Raw genomic sequence first — 15,090 nt, 5'->3', positions numbered from 1 at the left:
GGAGGAGGGTATCAGTGCACCGCCGGACAATCATGTGCTACGGACTATACGCGCTTGTGGTTAACCGTGGCGCCGCGCCGCAACTTCGTGTTTAGTATGCGACCGTGCGTGATATGCTGCGACTTACAGTATGGAATTGCGGGGTTATTCCTACTAGTTACCACCAAGTTGTTACCAGTGGTAACTACTGCGATTTTTTTCCCACCTTTTGCCACCGGTAACTAGTGGAAAAATAATTCTCAGTAAAGTGTCATTCTATGGAACTTGCTAACTATATAAACAAACCGCCATATTGAAATTGTCTCTGAATTATGAATCTACTAGTAACTTGTTTACATAGTTAGCAAGTTCCGTAGAACGACACTTTAGTTACCAACAACTCAGTTTGATTTTGAGAATTATTTTTCCCAGAAGTTACCGGTAGTAAAATGTGGGAAAAACTTTCCCACACAACAACTTGGTGGTAACTAGTGGGAATAACCCGAATCACGGCACGCCACCGCGCCGCGGTTACGACCACAAATATGAGGGTGCCCTAAAACTTGCTTTAATCCAAAATTCCAAACGCTTCAATCGTTTTAATCGTTTGTACAAATCTTACAGGGAAACTGTTTTAACAGGGAATCAATCTAATGTATTATTCAACTGATTTGAAAGACCCCGTGTTTATTAATTTAATGTTTTTTCATATCAAATGATTAAATTAAACGTTAATTAGCATTAATTCTCTAATGGCCCAATTTTGGTTAGGTAATGCGTGCATTTCAACGAGACAATTAATTTAATTAATCATCAGTCAATTCAATTTAAAAGAGGAATGAGCGTAACACATTGCCATGAACACTTTATTAGGCATGCATGTTAGCCGTCGCAAACTACTCACTACAGGACCAAAGTATGTAGATGCTTTTTAAAGCCTGCCTTGTCTCGTTTGATTCTCATAGCTCGTCATGTCCCGTGATGTGGATTCTAAATGAAAGAAACTGCGACTAAGAAATACTTTTACAAAATTAAGAATATGTCGTCTGGGCATCTATCGTACTGTTACATTACTTTGCCGACTCCCAAATAGTCAGCGGAAGTTATTCGGGCCCAACATAACTAGCAATCATTTGATCAGGCGTTTAAAACAGACTCTTTCCTTCAGCCATACCCAACCAGCGGCCCGTCGAGCGTATTTAAGTGGCATGCCAGGTTATCCTGATATAGATACATTGCCTTGCCATCCTAACGTCACCTTTAAACTTTTCGACGCCAACGACGGATATATCCGAACAGCAGGTCCAACGCCAATGACGGATTAATCCGTCACAGACCACAGACATCAACATAGACCAATTTCAGTTTTGACACATTGGTGAGACGTGGCGTCTGAAAAGTTAAGCAAATTCATCTTGCAACCCGGAGCTACGAGGCTAAACCGTCTTTATGGCCCTCATAAAAAAGGTTGAATATGGCTGGCATGGCTGCTCGCTTTAGAATGGGCGTCGTCGTCACTGTTAACGGACTACTCGGAACCTTATTGTCCACGAGCTAAGGTCTAGTGTTGTATGAACGTGCACGTACCGGCGGTGAGCATGAGCTGCGGCTCCATCATCATGGCGGGCTTGGTGTCGTTCTCGGCGCTCTCGGTGCTGCGCTTCGCGTCCGCTTCCTCCAGTTTTTCTACTTTCGTCGTCAGTTCGCGGACAGTCTAAAATAGGCATACAGTAGTGGTATTAGTAATAAGCGGAATAATAGGCTACATTCCTCCTAGTCAAATCAGCTTCTTTTTTAGAACTGTCAAAACGATTTTTTTGTATGGAATTTATATGAAAACAAATATAGTGACGTCACGGTAAACTCACCTACTTTTTATGCTTCAATCCGATTTATTAAATACAAATTGTAAAAAAAATAGCTGCTATCTATGTTTTTCTAATAATTATCTGGTGCTTTATTTCGTGCACGGTTTGAAATAATTTATTTTAAGTACAGGAAACATCCCTATTTTTCTATCAGGCTATCAGTTATATATATATATATATATATATATAATATAATATATATATATATACAGGGTGGAAAGGCACGACGATCCTTCCCGGAAGTATTAGGTCGTTTAAGTGATACAGAGACTATTGGTAATGGTAAGAATCGTTAATTGAGTAAAAAATAAAAATTGCAAAAATACTACTTTTTAACTGTGGTGATAACCCTATAGCATGTGCACATGACGGCTAGATTAAGGATCTCCGTCGGGAAAGCTCGGGACTTTACACTTTTTTCCGATCGTTGACAGTATCGCAATGATGTATGAATGACGCATAAATGTCAAATAAATCAAATGCATGCAAAAATATTACAAACAATTTTATTACTTTCTTAGATAATTACTTTTTTCCAATATTTAATACTATCTTCTTTTCACATACGGTGTTCAAATGTACCTCCGTGTATTACAACGCCGCCGCAGCCCGTACCCGAGTATGTCGATGCACATGCGATATAGTGTATGCTCTTCGTCATTTATCCTCCGCAGAAAGCACCAATTAGCCTTTGTCTCATTTCGTCCGCAGTTTCACATTCCGTTTGGTTTGGTACACCATATCTTTTACACAGCCCCACAAATTTAAATAGCCACGAGCATCTAACATTTTTATTTGAAGAATATGACATTCAATAAGTATAGTTCAATGAAAATTTAATTTCAAACATCAGACGGTCTGTCTATTTCCTACCACGCAAGAAGGTTTGTTAGTTAGGTATTTAAGAAGTATTTATTCTTGATTTATTCTTAGTATTTAATTTTTGCAAGTTCATTTGGTGCAACTAACACAACCTACTTGTTATTTTTAATTATTTTAGATAGTTTCCAATTATTCGAAAATAATTTTGTGAAACGTGTTAAGAAACTAAAACCTTTTTATCAGTCAAGGAAACCAGAGATATTTATAAGACGATTGCGTACTTTTGAGTGGTTGTCAATGTCACCATTTGAACTGTCGTTGTAAACAATGTTGTGGTTAGTATTATTAATATTAAGGAATAACATAACTATTTCATTCAAGTATTGAACAAGTGGAACCACTAAGAAAGCGAAAATCCTGCAATGATTCTTACCGTGCTGTAAGCAGACCTAAAAATGGTTAGATGGCAACAAATTAGCATAATTTCCTGTCGAATACTGATTGTTTACAAGTAAGTTCATTGACCCTGTCACCTGTTAGGGTTAGAACAAAGTAGTTTTTTGCGTGGATGTTTAAAAGGTCATAATTTAGAAACGGTTGCCCATATTAACATAGTTTCTATGGAGAAAATATAGAGCTTAGGCTAAACTATCTCCCATTTCCGGAAAGGATCGTCGTGCCTTTCCACCCTGTATATATATATATATATATATATATTTCTGGTTTCTATACGCTTTTCTATACGCCAGTCCGAGCGAGACTAATACAGTGATTAGGTTGATGAATATTATTGCCAAAAATTTGGGAACTCAACTGACCTGGATGAGGAAAGGCATGGCGAAGTCCATGATGTTATGCCTCCACGCCAGCTCGATGACAACGTCGGGTTTCAATAGGTCGTAACACTGTAAAACAAATAACATATTATAGTAGAGGAGTTGTATGAAAACTTGTAGGTGAGGGTCAAAATAATTCCCACAAAGACGGGGTTTGATTTTTTTAGTTCTATGTTTGTATCTTTTTGACATACTAAAAATATATCAAAATATATGTATGCAAAACGCATTTATTGACATTTGAAATTTGAAAAATAAAAAAACATATATAAATCGTGTGTGGTATCAAATGACAGGAAATTACACGCTAAAAAGGGTTGTGAGGTTGATTTTACAAAATAACAATAAAAAACAGAGTGGTGGCTGAAAAACTGTTTCTTTTTTTCGATGTTAAAATTATTTCCTACATTGAAAACTAAACTAAACTATTATAGCTTTACACATCAAAATACATTGTGTAAAAGAAAAGAATATTTAATTCATGAATACCTATTTTTAATGATATTAATATACTTAATATGAAAAATATAGGCTCTATATGAATTTAAAAAGTTTTATCAATAAACTGAACGCAGATCAAAGGAGGTGCTTGGCAGAATATAAAAAACAAAAAAACTATTTTAAAAATCATATTCATATTTTTGTAAAAATCGATTTTGACTGGCAAATTATATTACTTTTTGGCAACCGGGGTTTTTACCCTAATTAGACCCCGCTTAATCCGAATTTGCTCGATCGAATTCTTGACCGGAAGTGAGATATTTGATATTAAAGGTCCCTTTTTTTAGTATGTCGTAAATAACTCTTAAACGGTGGCGCATAGCAAAAATATTCTTATACATAAGTAATCTGAATAAAATTGCCTACAAGAAAGATTCAGTACAATTTTTCGCTAGGTTCAATATTCAAAGAGATATTAACGCGGTAAAGTTAATTATAATCACTTCTTATGTCCCTTTTTTTTAGTTTTTCGTAAATAACTCGTAAACGGTGGCCAATATAAAAAAATGTTGTGAAATGTTAATAATCTACACAAAATTTTCTACAAAAACGATTCAGTACACTTTTTGCAGGGATTAATGTTTAAAAAGATAATAAAGAGGGAAAGCTAATTATAATAAATTATATGGTTCCTTCTTTATACTTTTTCGTTAATAATTTGAAAAGTATGAATCATAGCAAAATAAAACTTATACATAAATAATGAACATAAAATTTCCTACAAGAAACATTTAGAACACTTTTCGCTAGGATCAATATTTAAAAAAACAAAGCAGCGGGTAAGTTAATTATAATAAATTTTAAAGTATCTTTTTAGTTTTACGTAAATAACTCGTAAACGGTGTCCCATAGCAAAATAGGTTTTTATAAATAAATAATCCACATAAAATTTTCTACGTAAAACATATTGACCTATTTTCTCTAGGATCAATATTTGAAACGATATTAAAGGAAGAAAGTTCATTACAATCAATTCACATGTCACTTTTTTTTTGTTTTTCGTAAATAATTTGTAAAGTATGACCTATTTTGCTATGGGCCACAGTTTACAAGTTATTTACGAAAAACTAAAAAGGGACTTTTAAATTTATTATAATTAACTTACTCGCTGCTTTATTTTTTTAAATATTGATCCTATCGAAAAGTGTTCCATATGTTTCTTGTAGGAAATTTTATGTTTATTATTTATGTATAAGTATTTTTTGCTATGAGTCATACTTTTCAAATTATTAACGAAAAAGTATAAACAAGGAACCTTAGAATTTATTATAATTAACTTTCCCTCTTTATTATCTTTTTAAGTAATTATCCCTGCGAAAAGTGTACTGAATCTTTTTTATAGAGGATTTTGTGTAGATTATTAACATTTAACAACATTTTTTTATATTGGCCACCGTTTACGAGTTATTTACGAAAAACTAAAAAAAAGGGACCTTAGAAGTGATTATAATTAACTTTCCCGCGTTAATATCTCTTTGAATATTGATCCTAGCGAAAAATTGTACTGAATCTTTCTTGTGGGTAATTTTATGCAGATTACTTATGTATAAGAACATTTTTGCTATGCGCCACCGTTTTAGAACATACTAAAGAATTATTTACAACATACTAAAAAAAGAGTCCTTTAATATCAAATATCTCACTTCCGGCCAAGAATTCGATCGAGCAAATTCGGATGACTAGTCTACAATCGTTTTTTGTTTTTTATATTCTGCCAATCACCTCCTTTGAAGTGCGTTCAGTTTATTGATAAAACTTTTAAATAAATATAGAGCCTGTGAGCCTATATTTTTCATATTATAATAATATAATTAAAAATAAGTATTCATGAATTAAATATTCTTTTCTTTTACACAATGTATTTTGATGTGTAAAACTATAATAGTTTAGTTTTGTTTTCAGTGTAGAAAATAACTTTCAACATTGAAAAAAATTCAGTTTTTAAGCCACTACTTTTGTTTTTTATTTTTATTTTGTAAAATCAATCTCACAATCTTTTTTAGCGTGTAATTTCCTGTTATTTGATACCACACACGATTTTTAATATTATTTTTGATTTTTCAAATTTCAAATGTCAATAAATGCGTTTTGCATGAATATATTTTGATATATTTTTAGTATGTCATAAAGATACACACAAAGAACTAAAAACATCAAACCCCGTCTTTGTGGGAATTATTTTGACCCCAAAGGCTATATCCTCTCTACTATTAAGTCCCAGTCGGCGCCGCTGTCGAAGAAAGTTATGTTGTACAGTTACAACTAGCAGTGATATTTTATATTTTTCACCACTCGCTCAGTAAATGTGGAATTGCACGCAGGTTTAGCGGGAGTTATAGAAAAAGCGTTCTCCCTAGGGAGTTATGAAGTTTCTAGTGCCATAATTGACAGTTTTTTGTCTTTATACTTAATTTTTGTATTGCAAGTGTGATGAAAAACATTGTGTGTAATTCGGGGCGTAATAATATTGCAAACTCGAGTCTATAAATCGCTCCGGCAAGCCGTCGCGATTTAACTTACTCTCGTTTGCAATATTCAACTTACGCCCCATGTCGCACAATGTACTATTACCATTTGACAAGACAGAATTTCACTGTGATTGTAAAAAAGGTCTAGGGGCAGAAGTCCCAAACGTTGGTCGGACCAAATAGCGGAGGAACTAAAAATACCTGTCAGCGACGCACGACCCACTCCACCAAGCTACAGAACGGGACCGATGGAGACAACTAGTTGACGGAATCAAACGGAGTCACGATCCTCAGCAATGAGGGACCGATTGAAGAGAGCACTCTCTCTGTGTTCTGCGGGGTGGGCCGCGTCGAAGTAATCTTGGGAGCATATTGGATTCTGCGGCTCGCGAACGTTCCGTATGCTGCTTTCCGCCCATACGGTCGCTGCATGCTGCCGCTTGAGCGTCCGCTCTGATAGCACCCTAGAGTAACCAACACAGGTTCTGCAGTACACCCAGTAGTGTCATAGCGAGTCTGTACCTGGTAGAGGCAGGCGGAGAAGCACTCGTAGTTGTCGCGCTGCAGGAACCAGTCGAGCAGCTCCTCGGCCACGTCGGGCTGGCGCGACTCGGCCGCGTACTCCATGGCGTCCGCGTACAGGGCGTCCTTCTTGCACAGCTCCACTGACTGCTTCCACCGATTGTTTCCTGGATAGAAACATCGAAATTATTTATCTTTTATTTCCAAGTTCGGTAACTTGCAAGAGGCATACTATTTTGAGATTTTCTCTTACAATATGATTTTCAACGCAATCTGACGAGAAATCAATAAGGCGAGTCCACTCAGAACGGGCCGCCTTGCGCGGATATTGCCGCTCAGGGCAGCTCGGTTTCTGTGTCGTGTCTCACATGAGGCAAAGCACGTACCAAAGAGAATTTAAAATAGAGGAATATTGTCAAAGTAAATTATGTAGTCAGTACATTTACTGTCATCTTTCGACACAAATGATTAACACTTTTAGAACGCCACATGCTCGTACTCGAGAGTAGGCCAAAGGTATGGCGCCATCATTCGAAAAGAAGCCACCACCTTTGGCCTATTGTCTCAACTAAATGATGATATTTTACCTTTGTATAGGTACGCGGCGATTCTTCTGAACTCTGTGAGCTCGTGTTTCTCCAATTGCTGCGCGAGCGCGATTGTGTCGAAGTTGTCGAACGCGTCTATCGATGTCCGTAGTCCCTGTAAAATAAACAAGAGTTTAGGTTACAACCTCAGAAATCCATTGTTAACATGCCTATAACAAACAGCTATAATTTTTTAAGACTCCGCGGTTTGTAACCTGTGAGTTTTTTTTTACTAAGCTCTGATTCCCCGCAACTCTCTTTTAGAAGATTCTTTTAGGGCAGCGGTCGGCAACAGGCGGCCATTCACTTGCGGCCCGCGACCCTCCCTGCCTATTTTGTATGTAATATTGTCAAACATAAATATTAACAAAGTGCGGCCCGCGTCAACTTCGTTAACTACTATGTGGCCGTTGGCTGCTAAAAGGTTGCCGACCGCTGTTTTAGGGGATCGCGTTAAGGAACACTGTCTTGCTTGCTTTTGTTTAGGTTGCTTTTGTTTATTATTGCCGCGCTGAGGTATCGCTCGAGAGTCCACCGAATATGCCTCAGAAGTATTTTACCTGGTAGTCCTCCTCGTCGATGAGCAGCGAGTTGAGCGCCTCGTTGACGGCCTTGTTGTTGAGGCTCTGCACGGAGCGCAGGTAGGCCTTCACCAGCTGCAGGTGGCCGGCCTTGGTGAAGAAGCTCACGGCGCGAGTGTGGTCCATGCGCGGCGCTAGCACCAGTAGTAGGTCGTTGAGGAGGAGGGGTTTGTAGTCCAGGTAGAATTGGATCGCGCGGTAGTATAGCTCCATGTTTGCGACCTGGAACACGATGGGGTAATAAAGCATTAATTTGTATCTACAAATGCAAACACTTATGACTTTCTATGAAAATATTTTAATTTGTGTTTATTTCGGTTTAAAGGTAGATGGTTGTCGATGGAATATTTCATTAGATGGGTCCACACAGAACGAGCCGCCTCGCGAGAAAGTTGCCGCGCGAAGCAACTGGGTCTCTGGAGACGTGCCTCGCGTGCCGCGAGTGCGTTTACTTCACCCGAGGCACGTCTACACAGACTAAGCGGCTTCGCGCGGCGGTTTCTTCGAGAAGCGGCTCGTTCTGTGTGGATCCGCCTAATCTCTACCTTTCTCATCGTCATTTAAAACAAAAAGCAAAGCAAAAATATCTCTAAGGGCTTGTAAGAAATTAGAACTCATGATAATTGTGCTGTTTTTGAAAGTTTGATCGATTGAGCATATTAATATGTCTCTAGAACCGAATAGTACGTTTATCTGGGCAATTTCATTTTAACTTGTACTTTAAAGCGCGACTTAAGTCGTGTTTCAGTAACGTCAAACCGTCACATTTCTGACAAAATGTATGGGGTTTGACATTGACCGTCAGTTTTGTGACGATTGCTAACCGGCCGTTACCATATACAATGCCGTATACAGTTAAGTGAGAATGCACAACTAGAGTGGGTAGTTACTTTAGTGATGATGTCCTTGAAGTGTCCCTCCCGCCAGGCCTCGGTGGGGTGCTGCATCATGGTGAGCGCGGCGTTGTCGTACTCCTCGTACTTGTCGTACAGGAACACCAGCTCCGACCACAGGTGCGCGTGCTCGGCTGCGCGTAGAACCTGACCAACAAAACCAATAGTTACGAGATTTTTTTATCTGATAAATAACACCATTTTTACTAGATTTTAAACTGTTGTGAGACATACTAACATTGAACAATTTACCCATTGACCATTGTTACTTGCGGAAATGGCTTGGCTTCCGAGCGATAAGACCGCCTACTGTTACCTAGTAACATAGTTATAAGTTTCTTCTCCCATCTAGAGTTTGCTTTCTCCCATCCGCACCGCCAGGGCCCCGTTTCTCAAAAGCTTGTAACTTGTAATACAAGCGGATGTCACTTTTGACAGCTTTTATTAGAAAGGGACTTCCATACGGAACGGGCCCCAGTTCGCGCGCGATATTTTTTGTCACGTAACTAACAAGTAATTCGCGCAGTGCGTCTGCAATTTACCAGATGTGGACAGATCTTCACGTCTGCTCCATATTTTGACTTAGTATTAGAAAAATTAGAACTACCAATGTGGCAACAGTGGCAACCAATCAAGTGTTTGGCATAACGTTATAAACCTGCTAAAAAGACTCGTATGTCACCTTGGGGATGTTGACCCTGGACCAGAACAGCTCGAGATGCTCCCGCATCTTGGCGGGCTTGTACTTGGAGTAGAGGATGGCGAGCTCCGTGAACATGCCCATGTGTGCGCGCTCCAGGCCCAACGCTGCTTCTAGCAGGCTGATCAACTCGTCGAAGTGGCCTCGGTCCTGCAAATATAAACCAAGATCAGTTGTAAAAATTTCAACGAAAATAAGTTTTGATGGAAGAAACAAGCATTTTTCGATTCTGGATTACGGTAGGAGGAACTAAGCAGTTCACGATTTTACGAGTTTAATCATTATCTAGGAGAATAAGGTGATCTATTTTAGTAGGAAAATCCACACTGCTGCTTTTAATACGGTAAGGTATCGAGTATCGACAATAGGGTGGTTTACCCAGGTATCTATTTTTATATACTTATCATTGAGTTCGTTAGCAACTTATTTCCCATTTCCTTAAAAAGTAAATAAGTCAAAAGAAGCTAATGGCATTATTCAGAAGCGCTTGTCAAGTCTAAGGAGCCCGTGATAATCGTCGACGTCGTTTTAATTCGTCGTTATGTTTATTAAAAAGGGACAACATTTATCAAAAGTGCATACTAAGTTTTATATATAAAGGGGTAAAAATATTAGTTTATTGCGGGAGTACTAACAACGTTTTACTTCCTAATTCCCATGGCAGGGGACGGATGGTGTAGCACTGTAGTGTGTTATATGTGTGGAATGCAATGTGAATGCGGCAGTACGAGTGTGTACCTGGTAGTAGTTGATGAGGTCCTCGAGCTCGTCGGCGTGCACGACGATGTGCAGGCCGCACATCTGCGCCAGCCGGAACTCGCCGGCGTCCACGCACGCGAAGCACACCTCCTTCCACGTGCGTGTGGAGTTGGCCTTGCGCGCGCTGTCCACCGCGCCTGCACAACCACATTACAAATTTATCGCTGAGCGTATTAACCTAACTGAAAAATGGTACCGTAAGATTTTACTATTAGTGCACGAGCGCTTTTACGGCGTTATTTTTTATAGTATTACGCTGACATAGCTGGGTACATTGACGTAGATATATAAAGACTGGCCTTACGGGCAATAAAAATGAGGCATGAATAGGGCATACAGCAGTACGTCGCTACAATGCGATTGGTTGATGAGTTCGCATCACACGCGCGATTCGCGGTTGCAACTAGTTGCGTTAGACTGCACAATTGGCTCGAATTCGTGAGTGACACCGCTGAACTAGTACCATTTTTTGTACCCGTAAGGCCAGTCCTTAGATATATGTGAATGGCTGGGTACAGCTACCAGAATGGGTACACGTAAATAAACCTCCAGAGTCCCACGGTAGCGAAATCTCACGTGCGATCTCAATCAAAATATATGAAAAATCTAAAACGCGTGAGGCTTAAAAAACCTTTGTCCAAACTGCCACAAATCAAGGAATTAAATTTAGACCTAGATCTAGACCTAGACCTAGGTTGGGCCCGGAGATGAACTCCTCGAGGATATCACAGTGAACTCACCATGGAACTCCTTGAGGTGCACGAGCGTGATGGCGAGCTGGGCGAAGTTGCTGACGTTGTTGTACAGCAACTTCGCTGCGTTGTACATCTTGTCGTCGAAGCATCGTTCGCCGATCTTCTGTATGTCAGCGTGGTTGGGGCCGGAGATGAACTCCTCGAGGATATCACAGTGAACTCACCCTGGAACTCCTTGAGGTGCACGAGCGTGATGGCGAGCCGGGCGAAGTTGCTGACGTTGTTATACAACAACTTCGCTGCATTGAACATCTTGTCGTCGAAGCAGCGGTCTCCGATCTTCTGTATGTCAGCGTGGTTGGGCCCAGAGATGAACTCCTCGGGGATATCACAGTGAACTCACCCTGGAACTCCTTGAGGTGCACGAGCGTGATGGCGAGCCGGGCGAAGTTGCTGACGTTGTTGTACAGCAACTTCGCTGCGTTGTACATCTTGTCGTCGAAGCAGCGGTCTCCAATCTTCTGTATGTCAGCGTGGTTGGGCCCAGAGATGAATTCTTCCAAGTCGGCGAGGCGGCCGGTGCGGGCGTATGCGTAGATGAGTTCCGATTCGATGTAGGATTCGCGCGCCTTCTTGCGGGCCATCTGTAAATAGAAAATAGAATCGGTACGGTACGATAGAAAGTAAGACATGCCAGGTTACTTGGTCAAAACGTTAAGTGTAACCCGTTAAAACATCATGACAACAATAACCATTTTTAGGGTTCCGTACCCAAAGGGTAAAACGGGACCCTATTACTAAGACTTCGCTGTCCGTCCGTCCGTCCGTCCGTCCGTCCGTCTGTCACCAGGCTGTATCTCACGAACCGTGATAGCTAGACAGTTGAAATTTTCACAGATGATGTATTTCTGTTGCCGCTATAACAACAAATACTAAAAACAGAATAAAATAAAGATTTAAATGGGGCTCCCATACAACAAACGTGATTTTTGACCAAAGTTAAGCAACGTCGGGAGTGGTCAGTATTTGGATGGGTGACCGTTTTTTTTTTGCTTTTTTTTTGTTTTTTTTTTTTGCATTATGGTACGGAACCCTTCGTGCGCGAGTCCGACTCGCACTTGCCCGGTTTTTTTTAAACTGGTCTATATACTCCTAAGCCAAGCTCTAGGGTTTCTATTGAGATTATCTCACGTAACAGTGTCTACTACAACACGCATAAAAGAAAAAGGATGATCCACCTTGAATGCCTCTATGAGCTTCACTAATCGTTGTTGGAACTACTTCATCAGTACTCTGATCAATATGAAACATGTACTATCGCCCACACTGTGACAGCGGTCGGTGAACCTTATGCCTTTTGTAATAAGGTCCACCGATGGACAGTTAAGTGTGTTGCTGTTTGTACACATTTACCTGCAACTATCTGACGAGATCGTCCCACGACTGCTCCTGTGTGGCAGTGGCGACGACGTCCATGTATGCGGAGGGGTCATCGGCCTTGATGTACGAGTCGATGGCCTCTTTCACTAGCCCTTGTTGGAGCTGGGCCTTGGCGAGCTGCGACCACACGAGTATATCTTACCTGCAAGTATCTGACGAGGTCGTCCCACGACTGCTCCTGTGTTGTGGCGGTGGCGACCACGTCCATGTATGCGAAGGGGTCATCCGCCTTGATTTACGAGTCGATGGCTTCCTTCACCAGCCCCTGTTGGAGCTGGGCCTTGGCGAGCTGCGACCACACGTATATCTTACCTGCAAGTATCTGACGAGGTCGTCCCACGTCTCCTCCTGTGTGGCGGTGGCGACGACGTCCATGTAGGCGGAGGGATCATCGGCCTTGATGTACGAGTCGATGGCCTCTTTCACCAGCCCCTGTTGGAGCTGGGCCTTGGCGAGCTGCGACCACACGAGTATATCTTACCTGCAAGTATCTGACGAGGTCGTCCCACGACTCCTCCTGTGTGGCGGTGGCGACGACGTCCATGTAGGCGGAGGGGTCATCGGCCTTGATGTAGGAGTCGATGGCCTCTTTCACCAGCCCTTGTTGGAGCTGGGCCTTGGCGAGCTGCGACCACACGCCGGGCTCATTGCAGCGTTCCGCGAATTCGTTCGCGCGCTCGAGGTCCTTCACTTGTTCGATTAACACCTGGAAGAGGATTGAAGTTAACATATATTAATTTACAAAGTACTTCACAAGAGATTTAACGGAAGATATGGACATCAAAAGATGATTGAGAAGGATGAGTAATTAGCAAGACCATTTCGTGCTTCGATTTTGACAGGTAAACGAGATGCAACGCCATCTCGTTTACAGTTCCATAAGTTTTGCGGCAACATATAATCGTACCTGGATAGCAGAGGTGTTAACGTCGAACTTCTTGAAGATGGCGAAGGCCTCCTCGTAGAGCTCGTTGTTGATGGCGATGTTGGCGATGTCGGGCGCGTCGTAGTTGTCCAGCCGGTTGATGTACTCCATCACGCGAGTGCGGTCCGCCTTTATTGCTGTACACATACGGCTCATGTTAGCTCAGCATTTATAGGCATAATTCGGTAAGAGACTATACTTCATTTTTTTTTATTAGAAAGAACTCCACAGAAGTAAGCGTGCTGTTTTTATCAGACTCTTTAATTGTTAATAATACATAATGCAATTATCTAATGTGACATGTTCAATACTTATAATTAACTTCAAAATGTTACCATAAAAAGTGCCCGATTTGGAACCACAAGCTGACTTCTGCAAAGTTCTTTCTAATGCTAAAAAAAATGAAGTAAAAACCCTCTCAGGGACTTTGTGAGTTTACTTGACGATTGGCTTTCAACGAGTGATCAATGGTCAGATGGTCATACCTTTACTTAGTTTTCCTTTCCGTATTTGTATGCACTATACGGACAATGGATTATGGAATAATTGCTGACGATGCAGCTGAAAGGTGGCCATTAGGCCAGGGGACTTTTTCTGGCGAGGACAGAAAAACGCATCAACATCGAGTTTGGACTCGGAAGGTCTCGGAAGACTTGACAGACGCAAAGGACAAGTTTATCAAAAGAAATGTCATTTTTTGTGACCAAATGTATCTCACCTGTAAGGATAAGCAAGTTCTGCAGGTTCCTATGGTCGGAGAACACGGAGTTGTCGAGCACAATCTTCTCGAGCAGTTCTATGAGCTCATTAGGCAGATCTGCGGTCATGAACGCCTTCACTGTCACTGAGATGTCTTCTGGGTCTTGCGTTTCTGATAGAGCTGTTTGGACGACCTGTGGAAAAATTTAAAAATTAAAATGTAATTGTTTTCTGAACTTGAATGTTGTTATTGTTTGCTATATCGAAGTAGGACTCGGTACTGATAAGTAGCCATAGTGCCGAATCCCGGGGGTAGAAGCTACGCCATTGGATTACCAATAGATACTAGCTATATGGCTCAACTAACTTCAGGAGCGTCGAACAGATCTGAAGTTGAGGACAAAACATTGCCACTTTTTCTGTGGGGAGGCAATGAATATTTGAGTTATAGATGGTTGAAAGGTGTAATAATCGTAGCGGAAAACTTCAATCTACGACTTTTGGCTGCCTCTGCTTGCTACGCTGATCTGATGAAGATTGAGCGATTTTGGCTGGACAGGAACGCTATGGTGCATTCCGGTAGAGATCCCTGATATATGTCCAGCAGTTAGTACCAGTGGGGAGACACTCTTCACTTCGGGCAAACTCGGCTCAGCATTGCTCCAAGCAATTATCAGGGTTGGCACCACTTGACGTCCTTTTGCGTGCACGACCACAGATAATGACTTGAATTTTGAAAACCCTAAATAGCCGAAAGGGATAGTGCCATATATTAGAAAGGGACAGCATGATTCATCCCTGAATCGCTGTCAAAC

General features: G+C 41.0%; 2 protein-coding genes across 6 annotated transcripts in view; one reads left to right on the top strand and one right to left on the bottom strand.

Annotated features, from left to right (window-relative positions):
- Positions 1–15,090, top strand: part of LOC134800238 (transport and Golgi organization protein 2) — a 99,470-nt gene that overhangs the window by 22,057 nt on the left and 62,323 nt on the right. The gene's annotated exons all lie outside the window — the stretch shown is intronic.
- Positions 1–15,090, bottom strand: part of LOC134800159 (clathrin heavy chain) — a 55,049-nt gene that overhangs the window by 2,573 nt on the left and 37,386 nt on the right. For 2 of the 3 annotated variants that reach the window (XM_063772628.1, XM_063772629.1), the window contains 12 exons: positions 14,295–14,469; positions 13,559–13,713; positions 13,133–13,357; positions 11,615–11,855; positions 10,496–10,653; positions 9,740–9,907; positions 9,055–9,204; positions 8,144–8,386; positions 7,584–7,698; positions 6,997–7,163; positions 3,488–3,574; positions 1,567–1,693 (listed from right to left, as the gene is read on the bottom strand). In XM_063772628.1, the coding sequence (XP_063628698.1) occupies positions 1,567–1,693; positions 3,488–3,574; positions 6,997–7,163; positions 7,584–7,698; positions 8,144–8,386; positions 9,055–9,204; positions 9,740–9,907; positions 10,496–10,653; positions 11,615–11,855; positions 13,133–13,357; positions 13,559–13,713; positions 14,295–14,469 (2,011 nt within the window). Of the gene's footprint in view, positions 1–883; positions 970–1,566; positions 1,694–3,487; positions 3,575–6,996; positions 7,164–7,583; positions 7,699–8,143; positions 8,387–9,054; positions 9,205–9,739; positions 9,908–10,495; positions 10,654–11,614; positions 11,856–13,132; positions 13,358–13,558; positions 13,714–14,294; positions 14,470–15,090 lie in introns of all 3 variants that reach the window. The other variant, XM_063772630.1, reaches the window with a different exon arrangement.

This window comes from Cydia splendana, chromosome 19 (genome assembly GCF_910591565.1).
Source record: "Cydia splendana chromosome 19, ilCydSple1.2, whole genome shotgun sequence".
Taxonomy (NCBI): Eukaryota; Metazoa; Arthropoda; class Insecta; order Lepidoptera; family Tortricidae; genus Cydia; species Cydia splendana.
This window is presented reverse-complemented; position numbering and strand designations above follow the sequence as displayed.